Here is a 24,570-nt window from a genome sequence, read left to right as displayed (position 1 = left end):
ACACTATCCAACCATCTCATCCTCTGACGTCCCCTTTTCCTTGTGCCCTCAATCTTTCCCAACATCAGGGTCTTTTCCAGGGAGTCTTCTCTTCTCATGAGGTGGCTGAATCTTGGAGTCTCAGCTTCAGGATCCTCAGCTTCAGGATCTGTCCTTCCAGTGAGCACTCAAGGCTGATTTCCTTAAGAATGGATAGGTTTAATCTTCTTGCAGTCCATGGGACTCTCAAGAGTCTCCTCCGCACCATAATTCAAAAGCATCAATTCTTCGGTGATCAGCCTTCTTTATGGTCCAGCTCTCACTTCCATACATCACTACTGGGAAAACCATGGCTTTAACTATACGGACCTTTGTTGGCAAGGTGATGTCTCTACTTTTAGAATCATAGAGTTGGAAAGTACCCCAAGGTTCATCTAGTCCAACCCCCTGTAATGCAGGAATCTCAACTAAAGCATCCATAACTGATGACCATCCAACCTCTGCTTAAAAACCTCAAGTGAAGGAGAGCCCACAACCTCCTGAGGGAGTCCATTCTAATGCAGAACAGCTCTTACTGCCAGAAAGTTCCTCCTGATGTTTAGTCAGAATCTCCCTTCTTGTAATTTGAAGCCATTGGTTTGTCTTCTAGCCTCCAGAGCAGGAGAAAACAATCTTGTTCCCTCTTCCATGTGACAGCTCTTCAGATATTTGCAGATGGCTATCATACCTTCTCACAGTCTTTTCCAGGCATAGCAACCACACGGCCAATAGCAAGTTCTTCTAACATCATCAGTCAGGACACCTCCATACAATATTTAGTGCTGAATTAATCTAGCGCCACTTTAAGGAGAGTTGACTGCTTCCTCCTATTATACAGTCTATGGGTGACTTTGTGCATTTCAAAGGCATTAGGAGCAAGACATTCACTGTTGCAGCACTTGCCTTATGGAAATCCCTTCCTACTGACCTTAGATAAGCACCAACTGTGTTAAACTTCCTTCAGAGTTTTCTGTTTCCATGGCCTTTCTCTGAAATGTGACCCCAGCAACATGCAACATTGATCAATGTGATTTTATTTTATTCTGAATTTCATGTGGCATATTGCATTCTTCCGTTGTATGCTGCTCTGGGTTTTTTTTAATGTGTGTAATTAATTAACTAAAATAATGTTTTTTATTTTATTGCACCTTGTGAAGTGCACATGTGTTTGATGAATTTACTGTTGCATTTTTCTCTATATGACAGAATCCAGTATAACAATTTTATATGCCATTTGGTTGTATTTGAGTTTATTTCCAGTGGATAATTTATTTTTATTTTTTGTATTTATGGGGAAATCTTTGGCTATGATATCTATCACTGGAAAAGAGTCACACTGGTTTATTGTTTTGGATACAGAAAGGATGGTACAAGAAGAAGAAGTCAAAATTAGACATTCTTTGAACAGGTGGAGCCTTCCTGTTAGCTGTAGGTGCAGTATGCATGTGTCAATATCTGAAACAGATACTCAAGAATGCAGGCCACTGCTTTCTCTAATTCCTGAATGGTGTATGTGTGTGTGCATGAGAGAGAGAGAGAGAGAGAGAGAGAGAGCGCATCAGGGTAAGTTGTAGGCAAGAGAACAGAACCGAGTCATCTGGACTGCAGCAGAGCAGAGCACTCACTTTGCTTTGTGATGAGACAAGGATTGTGGTTCGTTGAGAAGGTCTCTCTCCCAGCTCATCCAAGCAAATGACCAAATAACTCACAGCATTTCCAGACTGCCACTCTTTCCCTATTCAATCACATACTGGCAGGTTGCACAAGAAAGTTGATTTGGAACTCTTGCGTAACAAAACCCACCCGCCATTTTTTTCGTAATAAGGAAAGTGATGGCAAAACGCACTGGGGAGCATGAGATGATAACATTTGCTCGAGGCAACATTGTCTAACCTCCCTGCAGACAAATCAGAATGAATGATTGATTTAACAGTCTTGGCTGTTACCCTTGATGCAAGCATAGCAGGATGACTGCTCAATAAAAGGTTGCTTCCTTTGCCTGTCTTAAAACTTACAACATTCAGTTTCACTGGATGGTCCCAAGTTCTGGTATTACGAGAGAAGCAAAAAAACCCCCTCCTTATCAACTTCTCCATACCATCCATGCGTAAATTTATACACTATTATTCGTTCCCTTCCCTAAACTAATAAGCCCCAAATATTGTAGCTTCAGACTTTTCCACACAGGGAAGTTTTTCCAGCCCTTTGGTCATTTTAGTTGCCCATTTTCTGAACTTTTCCAAGATCTACCATAACATTTTGATGTGCAGCAGAGGCCCCAGAGTGAACTGCTAATCATTCCTGTTGCCAGTCACTGCTCTCTCCACACCCCTCTTCACTGGAGCAGGAACAGGGAGGCCAGATTCGGCCATAGGTCCTCCAGTTGCTGATCCCCAAACTAATGTGCATCCAGGACTATGAGACTGTAAATCCCATTTTCCTGTTTTGAATAACACTGATACACTTCCATAAAGCAGTAATAGAATTCACGCAGAATACTGTATGCAAAGAGAGCAAATCTAGATGGGACCTAGCTGAATTTCCGAAGAAGAAGAAGAAGAAGAAGAAGAAGAAGAAGAAGAAGAAGAAGAAGAAATGCAACCAGAGCAAATAAACCTGCAGTCTTCTCAAACTCAAGCAGGCCTTTGTTTTAAAGAGTTGCTTATCCAAATGGAAGCCCTTTGAATGAACAATAAAGTAAATTTTAAGTACAGCATCACAGAGTCTCTCTGTGCGTTCTTTATCCAAAGGACTCAGGAGGACACCTTTAGAGGAACAAGATCTGAAGTGCAATCTGGAAGAATTCAAGGGTACAACAGTATTGAAGATAATCAGATTCCGTTTCAAAGGCAAAAAAGAAAAGAAAAAAGTAATGAGACGCTCATGTGTGCTGGTTGGTGATACAGGGATAAATGAATCATTTAAGCTGTAGTTCTCTACAGACCTACCTGGAAGGTTAGCCTTAGTCGGCTCGGTGGAGCTTACTTCTGAGTAGACATGCACGGGATTGTACTATTCAAGTTCAACCTCCACACCTGTATTTAAATAACATTTAAATAACATTTAAATACAGGACGGCCTTTGGATCCAAGAATCCCTGCTGTGGGTCAGGCTGGCTCAAACTGTCTGCATGAAGCACATTTTCCAGAAGAAATCCAGCAAGCTCTGAAATCTTTCTAAAATGGATCTGGGGGAAGTGTCACCTAATCCCTTGGTGCTGGTGTGATGGAAATTATTTGGGTCACCAAAACCTGGACTTGATCGTGCTGTTCTAAAGGCACTTATCTGACTACCACCCTCTCTGAAGCTGACATCTCTCTGTTGAGTGGCCAGGGATAATTAGCCGGATTATATGCATTTGGTAGGGAGAGCACTGTTTTTAGCATCGCAGTGCACTGGGAGGGCTCCTCTTTCTCTAGCCCCCTCCTCTTTAATTTTATGCCAGGATCTCTGTAGGAAGAAATCGCCTTGTCACCCAGCCTCTCCTATCAAAGGAGTGCACATGTGCTCTTTATTCTCCCCTGGTTTCATTGTCTTTTTTTGGTGCCTCCCTCTCTCCCTCCCTCCAAAAGACAATCAAGACAAATGAAGACTTCATCACCATGATCGCGGCCAGGACATCTGGGAAGGAATGGGAGAGAGACAGAGGCATGCACAGCAGAATAGCTAGAGAGAAACTGTGACAGCAAGTCTGCGTCATTCTGGGATGTGGGGTTTCGAAGCAGAAGTGAAAGTGGTAGCGTTGCCCGTAGGCAATGAGGCTGGATAATGACAGGAAGAGGGGGGGGGGTGAAGGTCCCTGAGGGCCATTGTGATGGTGGAAAGGGAAGGCAAAAAGAGGCGTCTGCACAGATAGGGGTGTGTTTGTGTGTGTGTGTGTTTGAGAATGAGGGTCCTTGCTGGAATTTGCAAAATGACTTTTCTTGCCAATTGCTATGAGTGTGCTCTCTTCTCTCCCATAGGAAACAAAAATTGCTCTTGAGGGATACTACTAGCAGTTTTAAATCCACATTAAGGAAGGAAAAATTAGTAGTGACTGTTGCTGATCAGGTTGCGTTTTCTAAGGAGTCTGAAGCCTGTCCAAAGCGTGGGGCTTGGAAGTCTTTCATACTGATCCCAGGTGTATAAAAGTTGGTCATTTCGTATCCATGGCTTGTGAAGGGAAGATGCTAAGCATATGCTGAAAGCCACTCTTTTCTGAGTGTTTCTTATGTTTCAGGACATATGACTTGGCCACGGGAACAGGCTTAATAAGGAGACTCATGTTTAAGCCTAAATGGGATCTCTGGAAAGTCTTCCGTTGCAAAGAAGAGGAGCTTTAATTAAACCGGTTTGCAAAGGGAGTCCTTCGGATGGTGGCGTAGCTGAGAGGCAGAGCACAATACGAAAGGTTCCGGGTTCAATCCCAGACATTTCCAGTCAGGGTTGAGAGAGACAGTATTGTCTCCAGTTGACAATACTGAGGCAGAAGAACGAATAGTCTCCTCGCTATAAACCATCTCCTTATGTTCCCAAGTGGGAGGGCGTAGCACTTGGAAGAAAAGGCGCTCTGCACACGCTCAGAGGTGCGGAATCAACAATATGTCATTGCCAACGCTTAAGATTTCCAGAGAATATGAGCCCCGAGGTTCTGGGGCGGGCCTCTTGAGGACTCGCCACCGCCCCAACTCTCGCTAGAGAGAGAAAAGGACAACATGCACCCACAAGAGAGGCCCTGAAACCATGTTGCAAAATAAAATAAAAAATTAAAAATCCTCCTGGGGCGGAGTAGCGGGGCGGAGTCATCCAGGAGAAAGAAGAAGAAGAAGAAGAGGAGGAGGTGGGGTTTGGAAGCCTGTTGCCCCCTGGAGTGGAGGGAAAGGGACTTGGGAGCGGAGGCAACTTGCGCGCTCGTCCTGCGTCTGAGCGCGCCACGCGTTTGGCAACGGGAGAAACCGACGCGATGTAGGATCGGGGCGGCGGGGGTTTGGCTCAGGGGATCGGGGCCCCAGCCCAGCCCAGGCTCGCCCCCTCACCTCCTCCTCTGCTTTGGTCGATTGGCGTCTGCCAGGCTCCCTCGCTGGCTCTCCAAGGCAAGCAGCAGGCACACCGAGCGTGTGGCTGGGAAGAGCGGGTGCGCCGGTGGCGGTGGTGGTGGGTTCGCTTCCCTCCCTCTCCTCCTCTCCACTCCACCCCGCTCCTCTTCTTCTCCGTCTCTCTCTCTCTCTCTCTCCACCCCCCACCCCGCCTCTCCTCCTTTTCGCGGCTGTGTGATCTCTGGACAAGGCGTTTAGTGACGGGGGAACGTGCTACCAGGCTTAAAGTATGGCAAGCAAAGATGGTTTCTGCCAAGGAGCCAGCGATCGCGATGCCTTGGGGTCTGTCTGTCACCTTCCTACACTTCCTGTGCCTGACGACCTGGTGAGTAGCAGGGCAGCATCCCTACCCCCCCCTCCGTCCAATTCCCTGGCACCCCTTACTTGATGCCCCGGATTTGGGAAGGGGAGAGAGAGAGAGAGGAAGAAGGTGAGTTGGCGAGGGCTAAATCAAAGCTGCCACCTCTCTCCTTCTCCCCGCCTCTCCTTTCTTCTTGCCTCTTTCCCACTAAAATGCTTTTGTGCTTCCACCCCCCCCCCAATCCCTTGTAGCCTCACCGTGCTCCCGGGACAGCTCAAAAAGGAGGAGAAATTATGGCCGGAGAATTTCACGCGCATCCTGGACCGTCTCCTGGATGGTTATGACAACAGGCTGCGTCCGGGATTTGGGGGTATGGTTACTGTGTACGGTCCCTGCTGTCTGTGCTGAGTCTGCCTGTGTGTCTTGTCTGTGGGGGAAATCCGCCTAGGTATGCTTCTGTGCCTTTTCCAAACCAAAACAAAAACAAAGTCATGATGATGGTTGGTTTTCTCTTCTTGTGTGCCTTCCACAAACCGTGTTGAACCCATTTCCCTCCTCCAGCCCTGCTATATCTGATCACTTGGATGAGGGAGAAAAGGGAGGGAGAGCCTTCTGGTTATTTACATCCCCCCTCCTACAAAAAAAAGAGAGAGCCACATTCCAGATTGTGGCACCCAAAGCTGCTCCTTCGATGCTTAGAAATGCCACAGCCACCCACTGGTTCTAGCACAGCTGCTCAGACCAGTTTCCTGGGTCCTGTTTTGGATTTCAGGCGGCAGCTTGTCAATCAAAATTCCGCTACATGCTTAACATGAGTAGGGAGGAAGTTTGGTCTCCTCCTCCGAGTTCACATCCTTGGCGATCCAGCAGTGGCAAGGCGGCGCCAGGGAACCTTCCTCCCTGCCAGTTTCGGCTACCTCCTCTCCCCTGCCCCTCTCTGATTCCGCCACATTAAGCAGAGAAAACAGGGATTTAGCAGCTGGGCCCCTATTCCTCCCCACCCCCCGCCCAACCTCATCTGCAGATTGTGTACATGGTGGTAGGAGAGAAGTTGAGAGTTGGTTGCCTGGATCCTGCCACTTTGGGGGCAGCAATCGCTTGGCATTCTGTCAAAGGAGAGCAAATGCAGCTGCTGCTTCTGATTAAAAACACACCCGCACACTCCGGCAGTGAGGCTATGGGAGGGTTTTTGGGTTTTTTTAAAAGAAATCTTGCACCTGCACCTGATGATCTTGGCAACAACGTTCACATCGAAAGCCCCATCCTTTGCAGGCGGTAGCAGCAGAAAGTGGAACGCCCCCTTCTTTAGCTCGCATTTATGCCCCCTCAAATTTTCCAGCTCTAGTCCAATACATGGGGACCTCCAGATTTTTGTAGCAGCCGCTCATCCTGGCTTTGCTTAATTGCTGCCCTCGCCGCCGCGTTAATTATACTTGTTCATTTTTCTGATTTAGCAGGTTGGGTGGCTGAACTTTGAGTCAACCCATGGCCAGATTTGTGGGTTGGATTTGTGACCTAGGAGGTGCAAAAAGTCCCACAGGATCAAGCAACACTCCGCCTCCCCTTTGCTTCCATGACAAAGTGTTGAGGGCTGGCTGCAGCTCTTCCTTGTTGCTGGAAACGGGCATGTGTCAAAATGTAGGATGAGGCGATGGAGTTATTTCGGAGGCTACTATGCAACCAGCACTGAGCAAAGACTTTGCTGAGGATTGTTCTGTGAAAACATTGTGCTTCTTTCTTTAAGTGCTTAGTTTAGACATGTGATACACCTACGCTGGCATCTATGCCGGTAATTTCCAGATATGCTGTTACCCAGTGCAGTCATAATGGGAAGCAACTTGGCACTATCAGTTCCTGCTTATTTTAGACATCTTTTCAGTAGAGTTGGGCTGCTCTGAGGTCTGTTGAAGAACACGAAGCATAGATGAAGTTAACCTTATGAAAACATCACACTCAACCAGTGAAACAAGGATGGTTTTCTCGTCTCTTTTATACATTTCTCTCCAGCGTGCATGCACAGATATTGTCTGATCACAAATCACATAGATGTTTTGCATGTGTTTTTGTGAGATGATAGCTTCTACTTGATCCACTTTGGTTGGCGTAGGGTTCTGGAAACTTTTGAGTTACAAGAGAAAACTTTATCAAGAAGATTAAAGGCGGTCAATTTTTTCTAGTTCAGCTCCAAAGAACTGTGGCCCATGTTAGGCATAAAGAGAGCTTTTGGATTTGTGGTTCTTGAACAGCAGCTCTCCATGTCACATGGCAAAGTCCTTTTGAAAATGAGGGAGATTACGAAAGTGGTTTGTGATATGGCGTGCAGGACTAGTCTGATATATTCTGCTGCCTGAATCCAAGGACAATAAGATGACCAGACTGGTAGCTGGATCTTATTTCCAACACTGGTGATGGGGCATTATGCTTCCATAGAGAGCAACAGACTAACTTAGGGAGTGCAGGCCAGGCCAGGGAGCAAACACATCTCTGCCCCCCAGCACCTTGCTGCCACTCCCTGGCTCTCATGATTGGATACCCAAGGAAGCTGCCCCACACTGTCCAATGGCAAGGCCAGTCCTGATGGCATAGGAGACGACAATTCAAAGGGATGGGGAGGAATCAAAAAGTATACTGGACCCAACTGCTTAGGCACAGTATGAACTTATGCATGTTGTTCAAAACTAAGTCTCACTATAATCAGTGGGGGTTGCTGTCAAGTAAGTGAGTTTAAGACCGCAACCCTAAAACAGTTCCTTTGCCTATATGTGGAACAACATCAACTACATGTGATGTTTAGAATATTTTCTCTCATCCCAACTGTTTAATCACTTCAAACATGCATATTTGCTTATTGAATAGCACACATGGCGCTTAAGGAGTTTAAGGTCTTTGAGTTATATGATGTTCTACCGGCCCAAGAACTAAAAGGAATTGCTTCCTGCTAGTCTGTCCCCTGGCCATGTATCTTAAAAATGTTTAGAAGGCTAAAAATGGTGTACTTACACAGTTAAGTCCAGTCACGCCAGAAGCGGTTTAGTCATGCTGGCCACATGACCCGGAAAGCTGTCTGAGGACAAATGCCAGATCCCTTGGCCTGAAAGCGGAGATGAACTCTGCACCCCAAAGTCAAATTCAACTAGACTTAACTATCCAGAGGTCCTTTACACTCACACCCACCCACACACCCACACCCCCCCCTCTCAAAATGATAACTTTTTTGTCTCTAAAGTGAAGCAAACATTAATAAGCAACTAGAGTCCCTACATGACTGAGAATCTGCTACAGAAGTGTTGAATGAACAGATGCATCAGCTTCTGGCTCCACAATGATGTGTCCCACAAACCATCTCTGGCCTGCTAAAATGCATGATCTCATCTATTTTACATCTTGTGCAGATTTCATAGTCAGCTGAGAAAGACGCTGTTAATCTTTCTGGAATAAATGCCAATTTTAGGGTCCCATAAATGATTATATGTCACATTATCTATCTGAGGCACATAAAGTCATATAATTGAGAGGTACCCTCGGGGCCATTTGATGGTTGGAGAGTCAGTGGCTCAGATAAATAGGAGTATTGCTACACAGGATTCACACTGAGATGACTTTAGATTGGGTGGGATTCCTGTGACAAAAAGATTGCACACATGACGGTTTGCCTAATTTCAAAGTAGGGCAGCCATCATCAACAACATCAAGAAAAAGAGTAAAGGCATAACATAAAAATAGTTATAAAGGGCAGAGATTCGCATATAATTTTCATGGGCTGATATATATGCATAGAGTCCATTTTAGAAATAATTGCTATAATTTAAATACATCTCACCAGAGTGGAGAAGACTGTGACCAGGTGACTTGTCTACTTGCTTATCTTCTCTCCTAATGAGAACTGCTGATGGACAAGTTCTGCCTTCACTTAAATATATACTTAAATTGGGTCACACTGGGCAGCAGGGGTGCCATCTTGAATAAAATAATCGATCACGGGAAGCGATGCACGCACACCAATTGAATGGCAATGTCCATCAACTTTGGGGGCCACCCCGCCACCCTCAAAAATTTTATTGGGTGTTGGGCAAAGGGGCCTTAGCCCCTAGGAGTTGTCTCCTATGTAGAAGAAGGTGCTTCCATATAGAGGAGTGCTCTCTGTAAAGTATGGCGCATGGGCGTTCTCTGTCAAAATCCCCCTGCAAGCAATTTGTTCAAACCTGTGGGAAGTGTGACTTGTTCCTCACCAGTGACCTGCTAGGCATGGGGTGGAGGGCTAACAGAAAGAGGGAAAAGTGGGTGGCAGAGAGAGAGGGGGAAAGGGGTGGTTTGATCCATTTTCAGTTTATAACTCTACTCACTGCTGGCTTTGACACCACCCACAGCTGGCTTCCAGCCCCTGAAAGATAAAAAGGTAAAGGTAAAAGACCCCTGACAGTTAAGCCAGTCGCAGATGACTCTGGGGTTGTGGCGCTCATCTCACTTTACAGGCCGAGGGAGCCGGTGTTTGTCTGCAGACAGTTTTTCTGGGTCATGTGGCCAGCATGACTAAGCCGCTTCTGGCACAATGGAACACCGAAACCAGAGCAGCAAGCGGAAACACCGTTTACCTTCCCACCACAGTGGTACCAATTTATCTACTCGCACTGGCATGCTTTCGAACTGCAACATAGCTTGGAAGGAGCTGGGACCGAGCAATGGGAGCTCACCCCGTCGCGGGGTTTCGAACCGCCAACCTTCTGATTGGCAAGCCCAAGAGGCACAGTGGTTTAGACCACAGTGCCACCCGGAAAGATGGTGACCCTTAAAAGGAGAAAAGGTTGTCCACCCTGGTCCAACATGGGGAGATAGTGGATATTTGGGCTGCTTAAACAATTACAGTTATAGGTTTACACCTTAAGGAGAAATGTGTGTAAATGATACAAGCATGTGTTTGGAAACATTTTGTCTAGTACAGGTATGTCCGCTTGAGAAGCAAAGGTGTATGTTTGATGGCAAGCCCGGGTTATAACACCATCCCTGTACTCTGAAGGCTTGGTAGGCCCTACTCCAAAGGGCTTACAACCTCAAAAGAGACCCAAGCGGAACAGCAGAGGCAGAGGAAGAAAATTTAGGTAGGGTAAACAGGAGAAGGATGTGCAATTATTTCAAGTGCATGCACTTATTTTAGGTACATGTGACTGACAATGCAATCCTAGGCACGTCTCCTTGAAAGTCCCACTAAGCCTTATTGCCATCTGGGTGTGCACAGGACTGCAGTCTTAGATGCAGTAGTAGGGTATTGTGAATTGTGGTTTGTTCCAAAGGCTTTGCAGAAAAAGAAAAGTTTTGAGGAGGAATCTGGAGGAAGTTAAGGTAGTTGGCCTCCTAGGTGTATTCTAGGAGTGGATCCTAGGCAGCAAGGGAGAAAAGATAGAAGAGTTTCAGGGAGCATTTGGACAGCTAAGGGTGGTGAAGCTAGATAAGTGAAGGTTTGTTGGGATACAAGCACAGAGAGATGAGGACTCTAAAGGTAAGAACAAGACACTTGTGCAAAATCTCGTTACGAACAGGAAGCCAAAGCAGGAATTTAAGGATGGGCTTTATATGGTCTTGAGTGATGAGGAAGGTGGAAAGTTTTGATGGCAGAATGATGGATGGACATAATAGACCAAGATGAAACAGTGGAAGACCACTTCAGGTGTGGAATGGGGCAGCTGTTTCTTGTTGAATGCAGATCCAGCAGCAGACCTGGGGTTGCTGCCATGTAAATGAATGAAGCAACCCTTTAAACTAGAAATGTTGGAGAACTACCATGCATAAGATAGGGTTTACTTTAGGTTCACATTTGGAATGGAAGGAAAATTCAATGAAAGCCCTAGAAAGAAAACCTTTGAAATACAAGTTGGGTGTTGGGCCATTTTTGTTGCTTCTTTGTCCAAACTCAAAAAGGTGAACAGTTTTTAAAGCTCCTAAGAAGCAGATTGAATAAAAGACTCTGATTTGGGGAGATAGTATCTAGCCCTGTATTGTCGATTTTTGTAGTAAAGGTACCTTTCTGCTAGAAAGAACTCATATTATGATTTAATCGTGATTGTATTGCAGTGTACAAAGGTTTGTTTCTTTGACATAACTCAGAATAGCAGCAGCTGATTAATCATTAAAATATTCTTTTTCTTCTTCGTTTTTTTTTCTTTTTTGCTGACAAACTTTTATGCCAAAAGTGTTTCACTTTTTTCTTTTTGAAAATCATGTAATTCACCAATGAACACATAAGTAAACAAATGTCAGAGAGCATGGCAAGATTCAATGAGAAGAGAACATTTAATGTTAAAGTTGTGTTCCAGGTTGACAAACAATGAAATATTTAATGATCCTGCCGAATCATGTTCTCCAGCACATTTAGCTCTGGTTAAATTCGTACAGATTTCACAGAAGCTGGGTTGACATGTCACAGATTCTGTGAAAGCACCTGTGTGGCAGTTGTTATTATTCATAAAATCACAGAATCATAGAATTGTAGAGCTGGAAGGGTCCATAAGGGTCATCTAGTCCAATGCCCTGCAATGCAGAAATCTCAGCTAAAGCATCCATGACAGATGGCCATCTAACCTCAGTTTAGGATCCTTTGCTTAAACCTTCTTTTTAGTTTCATTTCATTTCAACCTTTTATTTAGTGTTAGGGGAGGGGTAGTATCTCTTGTTGGGGACACATTGTGCTCCTTCTGGGGGTTTGTCCACCTTTGGTCCACACCCTGTACTCAGCTTTCACCTGTGACTCCTAGAAGCTGTCAGCATGTGACCATGGCCACACCCAATATCAAAGAGCACACTTATCTGCAAGGGCTTAAGACCTATATGTGTTGTTTTTTAAAAAAGAAAAGGTGAAAGCACTTTCTTGAGGGGGCTGGGAGAGACTACCAGTGAGGAAACTCCCCCTCCTCTCTCTCCCTCCATTGGACTCCAACATTTTACCTCTATCATACTTCTGCCTGTGTCCATTTAGCTTAGTTTCAATCTCCATCCTAAAGGTAAAGGGACCCCTGACCATCAGGTCCAGTTGCGGACGACTCTGGGATTGAGGCGCTCATCTCGCTTTATTGGCCAAGGGAGCCGGCATACAGCTTCCGGGTCATGTGGCCAGCATGACTAAGCCGCTTCTGGCGAACCAGAGCAGCGCACAGAAACGCCGTTTAACTTCCCGCCCAAGCGATACCGATTTATCTACTTGCATTTTGAAGTGCTTTCGAACTGCTAGGTTGGCAGGAGCAGGGACGGAGCAACGGGAGCTCACTGTGTCGCAGGGATTCGAACCGCTGACCTTCTGATCAGCAAGCCCTGTGGTTTAACACACAGTGCCACCCGCGTCCTAACCCCTATTAAAATTGCACTGGCATGAAAAATGTAGAGGCTGAAACAGAATGGGCCGACTTCTGCTGATAAACACCTTGGGTAGGACCAGCCAAATTTTAAGTCACATGGATTTCCTGCTGAAATTAATGGGCCTTAAATGTATCAGCTTGGCTGGGCTGTGCCCCTTGTGAATTATAAATAAAATCTGACCAGTTTATTACAACAGATCATCATGTAACATTCTGCTTTCTAGGTTAGAGCAGAATGACGTGTAAGCGTCTGCTGAAGCCTGGATGTTTTCCAAACTCCCCCCCCCCCAACCCGATAAATATTTCCTTATCAGTAATTTTGTCGTACAGTTTTCCTGGAATGTGGAGATACTGTTGGCTTTCTGTTGATTTCCTAAAGATGGCATGTACCCAGATTCAAAGAAATCTGAAACCATCTTGGCTTCAGTAGAGATTTCATCAATTGCATCATTGCCTTAGACTCTTAAAATGAGTCCCCGTCAGTACACTGCTTAGCATTTGTAGGGTAAAAGGCTGAAAAATGAGTAGGAAGTGCTATCAGCTTGCTCATCTAGAGAAGGGGATTTGCACCACCCTGCTTTTTCAAAGTGGGCGTATGAATGGTTCTAACAGCCATCAGCCCAACCCCCAGGCACTGTGAGTTCCAGCCACCCCTGGTTATCCACCCTCTGCTTCTTCTAGGAGTTCATACCCAAAAGAGGTATTTTAACTGGGAAACATAGAGAGACAGAGGCATTAAAAGACAGTCAACACAGAAAAGAAACCAGAGGATAAAAAAAACTCCTAACTTCTCTTTTGACTCTTCATTGATAATAATTTGCTGGGCTTGAACTTATAATTTTGGAAGCATGAATGTCCATTCAATTACAACAGGATTGGAACCATGATAGGTATTCTCTTCTCCAATCCTCTCTCCATCCCCCCTCTCTTCCTCCATGCTTTAGAGGTGAATTTTACTTCAAATCTCTTGATCAGCCAGACCAATGGGTTGGGCTTTGTGTGCCCAGCCACAGACCCCTCACCCCCCTGGGAGCCAAGGCCAGGAAAAACAAGACACAACGCAGTAGGATTAAAATTAGGCTACAACTTTATTAAATTTCAGATGTAGGAAACCTTGGCTTAGGCATTGGGCGGGTATCCTTCTCAGCCACCAATTGGGAACTGGGGCTGGACAGGGGCAAGGCAGGAAATATGGAGGAGACTGCAAAGTGGACATTTATGCAGCTGTCCCTCCCCCCCTCGGTTCTGGGAGTTTGACCATACACCGAGCACTCGTGGCCAGTGACTCCCTGCGAAAACCCCTCTAACAGGGCACTGCGCGAGGGGTGCATAACCACGCTACCCCTCCATTCCATTGATGGACTAAAGAATACCGCCCAAGGCCTAAAACCACCAAAGTTGTGACAATTGCTATGGGGAAGGCAAAACCTGCAGAATCTGGGAAACAGCAACCATCATGCGACTGCAGTAATGCCCGTGGACCTGAAAAGGAAAAGGTTAACCTGCAACAACCTTAAAACAGTTAGAGGGAGGGTAGGGTGGGTGATAAAGGACGTGGGTGGCGCTGTGGGTTAAACCACAGAGCCTAGGACTTGCCAATCAGAAGATTGGCAGTTAAATCCCCGTGACAGGGTGAGCTCCCGTTGCTCGGTCCCTGCTCCTGCCGACCTAGCAGTTCGAAAGCACATCAAAGTGCAAGTAGATAAATAGGTACCACTCCGGCGGGAAGGCAAATGGCGTTTCCGTGCGCTGCTCTGGTTCGCCAGAAGTGGCTTAGGCATGCTGGCCACATGACCTGGAAGCTGTACTCTGGCTCATTCAGCCAATAAAGCGAGATGAGTGCCGCAACCCCAGATTTGGTCACGACTGGACCTAATGGTCAGGGGTCCTTTACCCTTTACTTAGGGTGGGTGATGCTCTGCACCAACTGTGAGGGCTGCGTCGGCAGGAGCTTCCTTACCCGGCCCCCCGGATCCGCCCCCCTGGCCACCGCCGATTGGCTAATTCAAAGCAGGGCGAGGCGGGAACCCTGCAGCCTCAGTGGCCATCCCAGGTGATGGAGCAACAGCCAGCCAGCCAAGGTGTGTCTCCAGGAGCCCGTGGAGCCCGTGGCGGGTCGCAAATGCTGTCCCCCTCAATGGGCAAGGTGAGCAGTCATTACTGTTACTTGCAGTGACCAGCCAGTGTGGAAGTTAACTTTGAAGCTGGACCTTCCTTCTCTATTGTTAAAAGGGAAACAAAGCAGGAAAAGAGTCGTCGTCTCTCAGGACATAGATAATCCTTAAGATCACCAATTATTCATCTGGCAGGAAGTGTATTGTGATAGAATGGGCATTGAGTGTAAGACAGCTCTCAAACCACTCTTTGTTTGCTTTTTTGGCGTAGGTGACTCACCCATGTGCTCCTAACGAGCACTTTGGACCAGCTTTTAATTTATAGCTAGATAGGATCTCAAAATGTAACTAAGTTGTGTTTTCTCTGCGCTGTTACCTGAAATATTTTTGTAATGTTGACGGATAGTAAGTGATTGGGATTTTCATGCTGTTGTGCAATTACAGTTCTACTATAGTTGGATACCTGTTTGGACATCTGGAGGGCTTTTATCGACTTATAAGTTCAATCTTGGATGGAAGTACTGCTTGATATTGTCTTATCAATGTGAGCTGACAGTGTTTATTGGCATTGTGTATTTTTCTTTCCTTTTTTAATATTATGTTTTCTTGGTCTTTTTTCCTCAAGTCCCCCCACAAGAGTTCTGAATCTGTGATTTTCAGGATACCAAGGAAGGATTTAGGCTTGTGTTTAAAGCTATGCTTAAGGAAAAAACTTTTGGATAACTAGCCAGAATATAAGCTGATGCAGGCCATATGATAAAGATCAATTCACGTGACTCCTGTAAAATGTGGTCAATCATAGCTTCTGATCTCAGTAAGAAAGGAATTCAATTTGCTTTAGGTCTCTTTCAGAAACATATATAATTTCTGGCTTCTCCTTCAACTGTATATGTTATAAATGACTTATATAATAACGTGAAACAAATGCCAGTCACGAAGCATGACTAGTTTGGTAATTTAAAGGGGAAAAAAATAAGAATTTGAGACTTGATGTGAGATATTAAAACCCCCCACTATGTTTCATATTTAATTATCAATATTTGATAGCCTATATTTTGTAATCGCATACCACTTGCTATTTTATGTTTGTAATCTGCTAGCTGCTGTTCCTTAATAGTCGTCAGTTTATCACTCAATAGTAATTGTTTAAAATCAGCATTGGTTTGTGCTAAAAAGAGTCACATTGGTTCTTTGCAACATCTGGAACAAACTCATTTATATCAGTCCTTCATTACAACACTTTACTGAAATACAGAAACATGGTCCTGGTTTGTACATCACAGTAAGCCATGCCAATCCCTGCATGCTTTGATCCTTCCCACTGGTGTGTGGGAGAAACAAACCGTGATCCCTGGCTTAGCATCATAATTTGTTTCATTCCAATCAGACCTAAACCTGTAGCCAGAGTTTGCTCTTGATTTATTCTTCAGGGTTTGTTTGGAGTGAAACAAATTATGATACCCAGTTTGAAGGTAACATTAAGCCAGGGATTTGGGTTTGTTGCTTCTGCACACAACTGAGGAGAGGCAAGGCAGGTGAGATCTGTACATTCACAGCAAATAATTAACTCTGGTTAACCGTGGGAAACAATATTTATTGGCCACCAGCTATATTTCACCCAGTATTAAGGAAATGGTTGTATTTAGAAAAAAGAGAGAAGATGAGATAAAAGGAAAGACTTCTTGTCATCAAAATCTTTGGCTTAACAACGTTGCTTTGGAAGAAGTTGTTATCTTAAGGTAAAGGGACCCCTGACCATTAGGTCCAGTCGTGGCCGACTCTGGGGTTGCAGCGCTCATCTCGCTTTATTGGCTGAGGAAGCCCGCGTCCAGCTTCCGGGTCATGTAGCCAGCATGACTAAGCCGCTTCTGGCGAACCAGAGCAGCGCAAGGAAACGCCGTTTACCTTTCCGCCGGAGTGGTACCTATTTATCTACTTGCACTTTGACGTGCTTTCGAACTGCTAGGTTGGCAGGAGCAGGGACCGAGCAACGGGAGCTCACCCCGTCGCGGGGATTCGAACCGCCGACCTTCTGATCGGCAAGTCCTAGGCTCTATGGTTTAACCCACAGCGCCACCTGCGTCATATATGTGGCATATTTCACTGAGACAATTTAGGATGATGCACAGCACTTGTTCATTAGCAGAACACCTGACACTACATTATTCCAACGTGCAAAAGCAAGTCAGACTATCGCCAGCCACATTATATGATCATGAAGTGTAGCTGTAAGTTAGAAAGCGTGAGTTTCGCTCAAATAACTTAAGTGGAATAGTTTGCTGATAGATTCCTGCCAATGGGTTAATCTTTCCTTGCATGGAAGACGATACTGTGTCCTCACATGGTTGATTCTGTGCCTGGTGCAGGGACCTGCAGAAATAGCTCCGTTTATGGAGCCTTCCACTGCCAGCTCCTCCTAGTTAAGAATTGGAGGAGCTGTCCATCTCCTGCTGATCTTCTGTATAGCAAGGCTTTGGAAAAACCTTTCAGAACCTTGGACAAGGGACGTATACAGACTGTCCGAAAGAGCTTTATCTCTATAAAAAGAATAGGTACATACTCTTTGATTTAGGAGGGCATTTATGACTAATGAACTTATGCATTGTGAACTTGGAAATTTCCTTTTCTACTGACTGCAGGATTTAGAGCCTTTATGTATTTTTTTAATAAAAAAACATGTTATTGTATTTTGACTATCATGCTAGCAGCAGTTTGATACTTCAGCGATCCTTTATTATCTTTAATTCTAAAACACTCCGAGCTCCTCATCATGAATGTACAGGGGGAATATGAATCTGGGAAACAAGCAAAATGCCCCAAAGTCGTCAGGATTTGCCATATATTTGGAGTTGGGAGAGCCAAGACAGATGAGGCAATAACAAAGCTCTTCATGAATTAACATGCTAAAGTGTCTATTTTAATATATTAGCTCATTTTCAGATTACTCGCAAACAGAGCAAAAGTTCTTTAATAGTTTCTCAGACCCTGTGTTTGCTTTGTAGTAGGGGTCATTAAAGTCAGTGGGAGTTGAACCCACCAATTTTTGCTGGGGGGGGGGGAAGGAACTCATATTTATAGGCGCCATGTGCACAGATGTATTGATTGGTCCTTGAAAGCCTGGCGTCACAGCAGTAATTCACTGATCAGCCATATCTTTACCTTAGAAGCAGCGGAGGGCTATAGTTCAGTGGCAAAGCAACTGCGTTACATGCAGAACAACTGGAATAGGCCCCTAGCTGAAAGGCTGGAGAACTACAGCTATTCAGTCTAGAGTAGAGGATATTGAGTTAGATAGACCAGTGGGTTGACTTGGTATAGGGCAGCTTCTTATTTTCTTAAGGGCCTTTAACTTTGTTGTTGTTTAGTCGTTTAGTCGTGTCCGACTCTTCGTGACCCCATGGACCAGAGAACGCCAAGCATTTCTGTCTTCCACTGCCTCCCGCAGTTTAGTCAGACTCATGCTGGTAGCTTCGAGAACACTATCCAACCATCTCATCCTCTGTTGTCCCCTTCTCCTTGTGCCCCCAATCTTTCCCAACATCAGGGTCTTTTCCAGGGAGTCTTCTCTTCTCATGAGGTGTGTCGACCACAGCAAACTATGGCCTTTAACTACAGCTGTTCAAATTTACAATGTCACTATTAACTTTCAGAATGTAGTTCTATGGTTCCTGGATGGGCATCCCAGGGGTCATAGCAGTCTGCTGATCTTCCTCTCCATGAACAGAGAGAGGGGTCTGCTGAAAGGGAGGGCTATAAAAAGCCCAGCAAGACTTGGTGATTCTACCGTCTTCAATTTTCTCTCTCTCACCCCCTTTGGATTATGCTTGCATGCGGTGCACACGCGCATGTCCATCAATTCCTTCCCCATAGCTGAGATATGCCACCATCTCAAAACTGATGGATAACAAAATCAATGAGCTCTCAGTAAGGAAATCAATTGTCAGCCAACCATCTTGGGCCAATCTCCCTAACAGAAGGAAGGCCAGTCCGTAGTAACGGCAGAAAGAAGCAGAAATGTCAGGGTTATTATTTTAACAAAAAGTGCATTGAGCAATTCAGAAAAATGACCCAACATTTCAGCAATGGATTTGTGAGGAGCAAATGGGGTAGCCATTTTGTGGCCATCAGCACACTTCAGGATCAGCAGAGTATAGTCAGCCAGCGTACAGACTCAGTAGCCCAAAATTTTGGCTAATCTATGTTTCTTTACATATACACACTCGGAGCATCGTAACTCATCTCCTTCCTCTTCAGCATCAGACAGCAAAGAGAAAGAACAAAGGACAAATGCCCTACATCACCGAAACACAGTAATACAAACATCCTGTCTCTGTCACTTCCCACAATGTGGAATGAAAACATACACCGTCATGTGATATAACCAATCCCATGACTGCAACACGGGGAAAGAATCCTAACAGGTCAATGTTAGGGAAGATGGGAATTGGAGTTCATCAACTTTTGGAGGGACACAGGTTCCATATCCCTGTCCTACTGAATTATTCATACCAAAAGTTTCACCTGAGCTGTCAATTTACTAGACAAGCCACTATCCCCTTGAGTACAAACCTTGTACAATATGATGATGATGATGATGATGATGATGATGATAATAATAATAATACAGACCAACCTTCTGGGGTTGTTGTAAGAACTATGAAGACGTTGCATGCAATGCACTTGAAGTTTGATATATACATGCCAAGAGTGATTATGGATTGGTTATTCTATAACTATAATTAGGTTTTTTATGGTTTATTTAAGTGTTAAGTGTTCTCAGGTTGGATTTGGTGGCTGTTCCTCACAGATGTAGCCCTGACACGACTTACAAGTTTGCCTTCTCTTCAATGGGATTTGCAAGCTTGTAAGTATTACCCAGATGGTCGCCTTAATCTTTAACATGCCATTTTAATTGTTACTAATTTAATGCAACAGCATAGCTTATCCACTCCCACTTATCACTAGAGTTTGCTGTTCTTTCAGAAGGAAATAATCAGGGGGACTGCAGTGATGCTTATAGCCACACACACAAAGCGCTCAGTAATTTCTAAGTGAAGGATTTGGGACAAAAAAAGGATGGGGGACTGGTACAGGAAAGCAACCTTAACAAGAAAAGCTGAATGTGCACTTTAAAGCACACTCAGTGCACATTTAAAGCACGTGGCTCCCCCACCCCAAATCCTGGGAAATGTAGTTTGTTAAGGGTGCTGGGAATTGCAGTTCTGTAAGGGGCTAGACTACAGTTCCCAGCATTCTTTGGGGGAAGCAATGCACGCTGGATGTACTTTAAGTGTATGGTGTAAAGGTAAAGGGACCCCTGACCGTTAGGTCCAGTCATGACCGACTCTGGGGTTGCGGCGCTCATCTCGCTTTATTGGCCGAGGGAGCCGGTTTACAGCTTCCGGGTCATGTGGGCAGCATGACTAAGCTGCTTCTGGCAAACCAGAGCAGCGCACGGAAACGCCGTTTATCTTCCCGCCAGAGTGGTACCTATTTATCTACTTGCACTTTGACGTGCTTTTGAGAGAAGACAAAAAAGGATGTGGATTTAGCCCTGCTTTACCAGAGAAACCTACCTAGCCAATGAGCACACATTTCACCTGCCAGGGAATGATCTCTTCCCTGGCTCAATTTCACACCCACACGATCCCTTGTGATAAGTGGGAAAGAAAACTGGAGAGAAATGATACACAGTGAAATTCTGTTTGTGCTTACTCAGAAGCAGAAATGTTGTCTCTAGAGAAAATTCTGTCGTTTTTAGCGGAACTCACATTGTGGTTTGCCTAGGATTGCTAAGCCTCACTGAAACACAACAGAGCTTCCTTCTGAGTAGGCATGCATAGGATTGCACTGAACACAGGACAAATGCCGAAATACAACTGTCCTTTGTCAACAACAAACTGTCACTGTTTTTTGTGTTGAATATATGCTATATGGTAATTTATGGACCTAAAGCCATTTGCACATGTTGTCATGCAACCAGTCCGTGCAGAATGTAGGCACCCTATATATAGAAATGAGCAAACCAGTGATATTTTAGGGAGGAGGCTAGCAGGCAGGGCCCATTACTTACATCACAGGAGCCTACACAACACAAAACACTGTTGCTGTATGTAGGTTTTATTTTATTCGTTTTTTATCTTATATTTTGGAAGTGTACATCCAGGTTTTTTTCCTTTAATTTTTTTGGGGTCCCCAAGAGAGTGGGACCCTAAGCTATAGCTTGTTTAGCTTATACGTAAATCCAGCACTGAAACCTGTATCTCATAAGAGCAATCTAAGTGTTAGGCGCAAATGAGCCTAACCAAGCCTCTGTGTTCTTTTATTTGAAAATGAAAAACATTTTTGGAAAGGGCCAAGTCTGGGTGGAGAGGTGCTTATCCTATTTTCTGCTGACTGGTATTCTGCTGCACTTAACTCCCTGTTCCCTGCTTTTTCCCATCCGTGGCTTTGCAAGCTTCGTGGGCTCCTGTAGCAGTGGGTGGAGCTTGGGACCAGACCTTCAACTTACAGATTTGAAAATAAGGGACCAGCAGCCTCAAAAATAAGGGATCAGCAGCCAAAATAAGGGATTTTCCGGGCACAGGTATGTTCAACTTCTGAGCCCAGCCAGCAGCCAAACGAAGCCTCAAGTGGCGGTTCCCACAGCACAGCAACCCGGCAAAGGGGATGCAGCAAGGAAAACCACCGGCATCTCTCTGCTGGGAAGCGCTGAGCAAAGGCGAGTCCCCAGGCAACGCGGCCGATTTGATCGGCACAAGGCATGCAAGCTCCACCCTCCAGTCATTCTTAGACTCCTTATTAGGTGAACAACGCAGCCAAGCAACACAGTTGGAGCCTCTCTCCTCCCTGGCCGGCAGAGAGGGAGGGAGGGAAGGAGAGGAGCTGCTTCCTTTGAAACCCAGGAAATTGAAGGGACATCATCAATAAGGGACAGCAGCGGGACACGGCGCTGGGATAAGGGAGTTTCCCGCTAAATAAGGGACAGTTGACAGCTATGCTAGGGACATTAACAAATGGGTTAAGCGCCTCTTCCAGCTCTGCTGCTTATGCACTCAAAATGGCCCAATCCTCGATTTCCTTCTTACCTATTTATTATTTTGGAGATCGTTGGCGAGTCATTGTTCTATGTACAGTGGTGCCTCGCAAGACGAAATTAATCCGTTCCGTGAGGCTCTTCGTATAGCGGTTTTTTCGTCTTGCGAAGCAAGCCCATTGACAGCTTAGCGGATTAGCGCTACAGCTGTCAAGCGGCTTCCAGCGATCAGCTGTTAAGCGGCTTATCAGCGGAACAGCTGATAAGCGGCTTAGCGGCTTAGGAAAAGGGAGAAAAAAGCGGAAAAAAACCACGGGGGGATGCAAGATTTTTTTCGTCTTGTGAAGCAACCCCATAGGGGAATTCGTTTTACGAAGCGCCTCCAAAACGGAAAACCCTTTCGTCTAGCGGGTTTTTCGTCTTGCGAGGCGTTCGTCTTGCGGGGCACCACTGTACTGGGAGTTTTGCCCCCCAGTCCTGATCTGTAATATGGGTTTAAACATACTGACCTACCTTAAAGGCTTCTTTTAACCATTACTGTGATGATTATACACGGAGTGCTTTGACAGCTCAGAGAAAATGTAATAATTATAATACTCCAAAGAACTTCACCCTTTGGAAAATGTGACCACATTTACCCTGGATCAAAAGACATTCCTCTGCAGGAGTTCTAACCCTTTTATTTATTTATTAAAAAATATTTGATTTGATCTTAAGTTCCTTCGCCAGTAACCAGACAGATAATTGCAGCAGGGGTGCGTACGTGGGTGCAGTTAATGATAACTATAATGAGGGCTGGTTCAGGAGCGAACTGGGAAGCGACTACATCATTTGATGCTGATTGTTTTAAACTTTTAAAAATGTTGTATTTTGAATTGCTGTCACTCGCTCTGGGATGTTAGAATGAAGAATGGGTAATAATAATAATAATAATAATAATAATAATAATAATAATACTTGTTGAAAAGGTAAAGGGACCCCTGACTGTTAGGTCCAGTCGTGGCTGACTCTGGGGTTGTGGAGCTCATCTCGCTTTATTGGCTGAGGGAGATGGCATACAGCTTCTGGGTCATGTGTCCAGCATGACTGAGCTGCTTCTGGCGATCCAGAGCAGCAGATGGAAATGCCGTTTACCTTCCTGCCAGAGCGGTACCTATTTATCTACTTGCACTTTGTGCTTTCGAACTGCTAGGTTGGCAGGAGCAGGGACCGAGAAATGGGAGCTCACCCCGACGCAGGGATTCAAACCGCCGACCTTCTGATTGGCAAGTCCTAGGTTCTGTGGTTTAACCCACAGTGCCACCCGCGTCCCTTAATAATACTTGCTAGTGCTTGCAAAATGTTTTGTGTGTGCTATTCATCACCTGATGAAGCCTCTAGCCCGCTTTTGACCCAGTCATATTTTTACCTGCCCTATAGCTAATGTCATATATGACATGTAGTCACCAACACAGGGGTTCTTTTGGACCCAGAAGAGGGTGGAACTGTAGAAGGAATGGGGGTGGAGCAGAAGGGGTCTAATGGGGTGGGGCACACTTATACGCACTCCATCGATGGGGGGGGGCTGGGAATGGAACCCCCATGCGAAATGCTCCCCACCTGTACTCAGCGCAAGCTTTGCGTTAAGCCTTGGTAGCCAGCCTGTCAGAAAACAAGAGAAAAACTGGAAATGGAAAGAAGGTGGTTTTCTACGATTCTTCGGAGATAATTTTCATACAACAAGTGTTCCAAAAAGCCATCCGTACAATTGGCTTCATACTTTTGTTACAAACTTATTCTGCTTACCTGAAAAACAAAATTGTCAGTGTCATTTAAGCCACGAAGTGAGGCTGATCGGTTTTCCAGGCAGCTGTCCAAATGGCAAAACTGGATGACTCAGATGACTGCTAAAAAGATATGGGCCTAGTATTTACCTATACATTGTCTTTCTTGATTTCTTTCCCAGGTTGGTAGTGACTGAAGTTATTACCATCTGTCTACTGCTCAGTGACCTTGGCAAAATTAGATGGTATTCTTAGCACTGTCCCCAGTGGACAGGTGTCCTGCTCACGAAATTGGCCCCAGTTGATACCTTGTTGGCATCTTTAGCTGATAGGCTGAGTGTTGAATAGCAGTGAAAAGCAAATAACCTCATAATTTCTTCAAATGACCTTCTTTGAATCGGGAAGATGTCATAGATGTGGTTGCGATCTTCAGTTTATTACCTCTACAGCAATGTTTTCCTCAGGGGATGCTTTCTATGTAGACATTTTTTTTTTTTTTGCTTATTGAGGTGTCCCAGCACATATTTGCATGTGGTGGCCAATGAGGTGCTTTATAGATGAACTCCCATCAGGCCAATGGTCTGCTTGTGAGGGGAACTTGACGTAGAGGTTTATATCTGCCTTTCCATCATATTAAACACCACACACTTGTCTGAGGCTACTCACTGAAGAAAAGAAAAATGAATAATAGCATACAAACTTTAAGAGGAGGTTTCTTATGACCTCCCTCCCTAAGGAACATGCAGGGCCACAGCTTCAAAACCATACCAATAAAGTACATCTATTTGGTACTGCATAAACTACTCAGCAGCAGGGCTACAGAGCTTCTGTGATTCTGAAGAACTGCCATACAAGCATACAGTTTGACTACAACCTGCTGAGAACTGCAGTTGTCTTTTTTAAAAATGCACAACCAAATT

General features: G+C 45.1%; 1 protein-coding gene across 1 annotated transcript in view; it reads left to right on the top strand.

Annotated features, from left to right (window-relative positions):
- Window positions 1-404: 404 nt before the first annotated feature.
- The window catches only part of GABRA4 (gamma-aminobutyric acid type A receptor subunit alpha4), a 75,588-nt gene continuing 51,422 nt past the window's right edge, over window positions 405-24,570 (top strand). Inside the window, exons 1-2 of the mRNA XM_081924533.1 lie at window positions 405-5,418; window positions 5,646-5,764. Of these exons, the coding sequence (XP_081780659.1) occupies window positions 5,336-5,418; window positions 5,646-5,764 (202 nt within the window). The 5' untranslated portion in view covers window positions 405-5,335. The remainder of the gene's footprint in view (window positions 5,419-5,645; window positions 5,765-24,570) is intronic.

Source organism: Podarcis melisellensis (assembly GCF_964234715.1).
Source record: "Podarcis melisellensis genome assembly, chromosome: 9".
In the NCBI taxonomy this organism is placed as follows: domain Eukaryota; kingdom Metazoa; phylum Chordata; class Lepidosauria; order Squamata; family Lacertidae; genus Podarcis; species Podarcis melisellensis.
The sequence above is the reverse complement of the archived record's forward strand: the minus strand, read 5'-3'. Positions and strand labels throughout refer to the sequence as shown.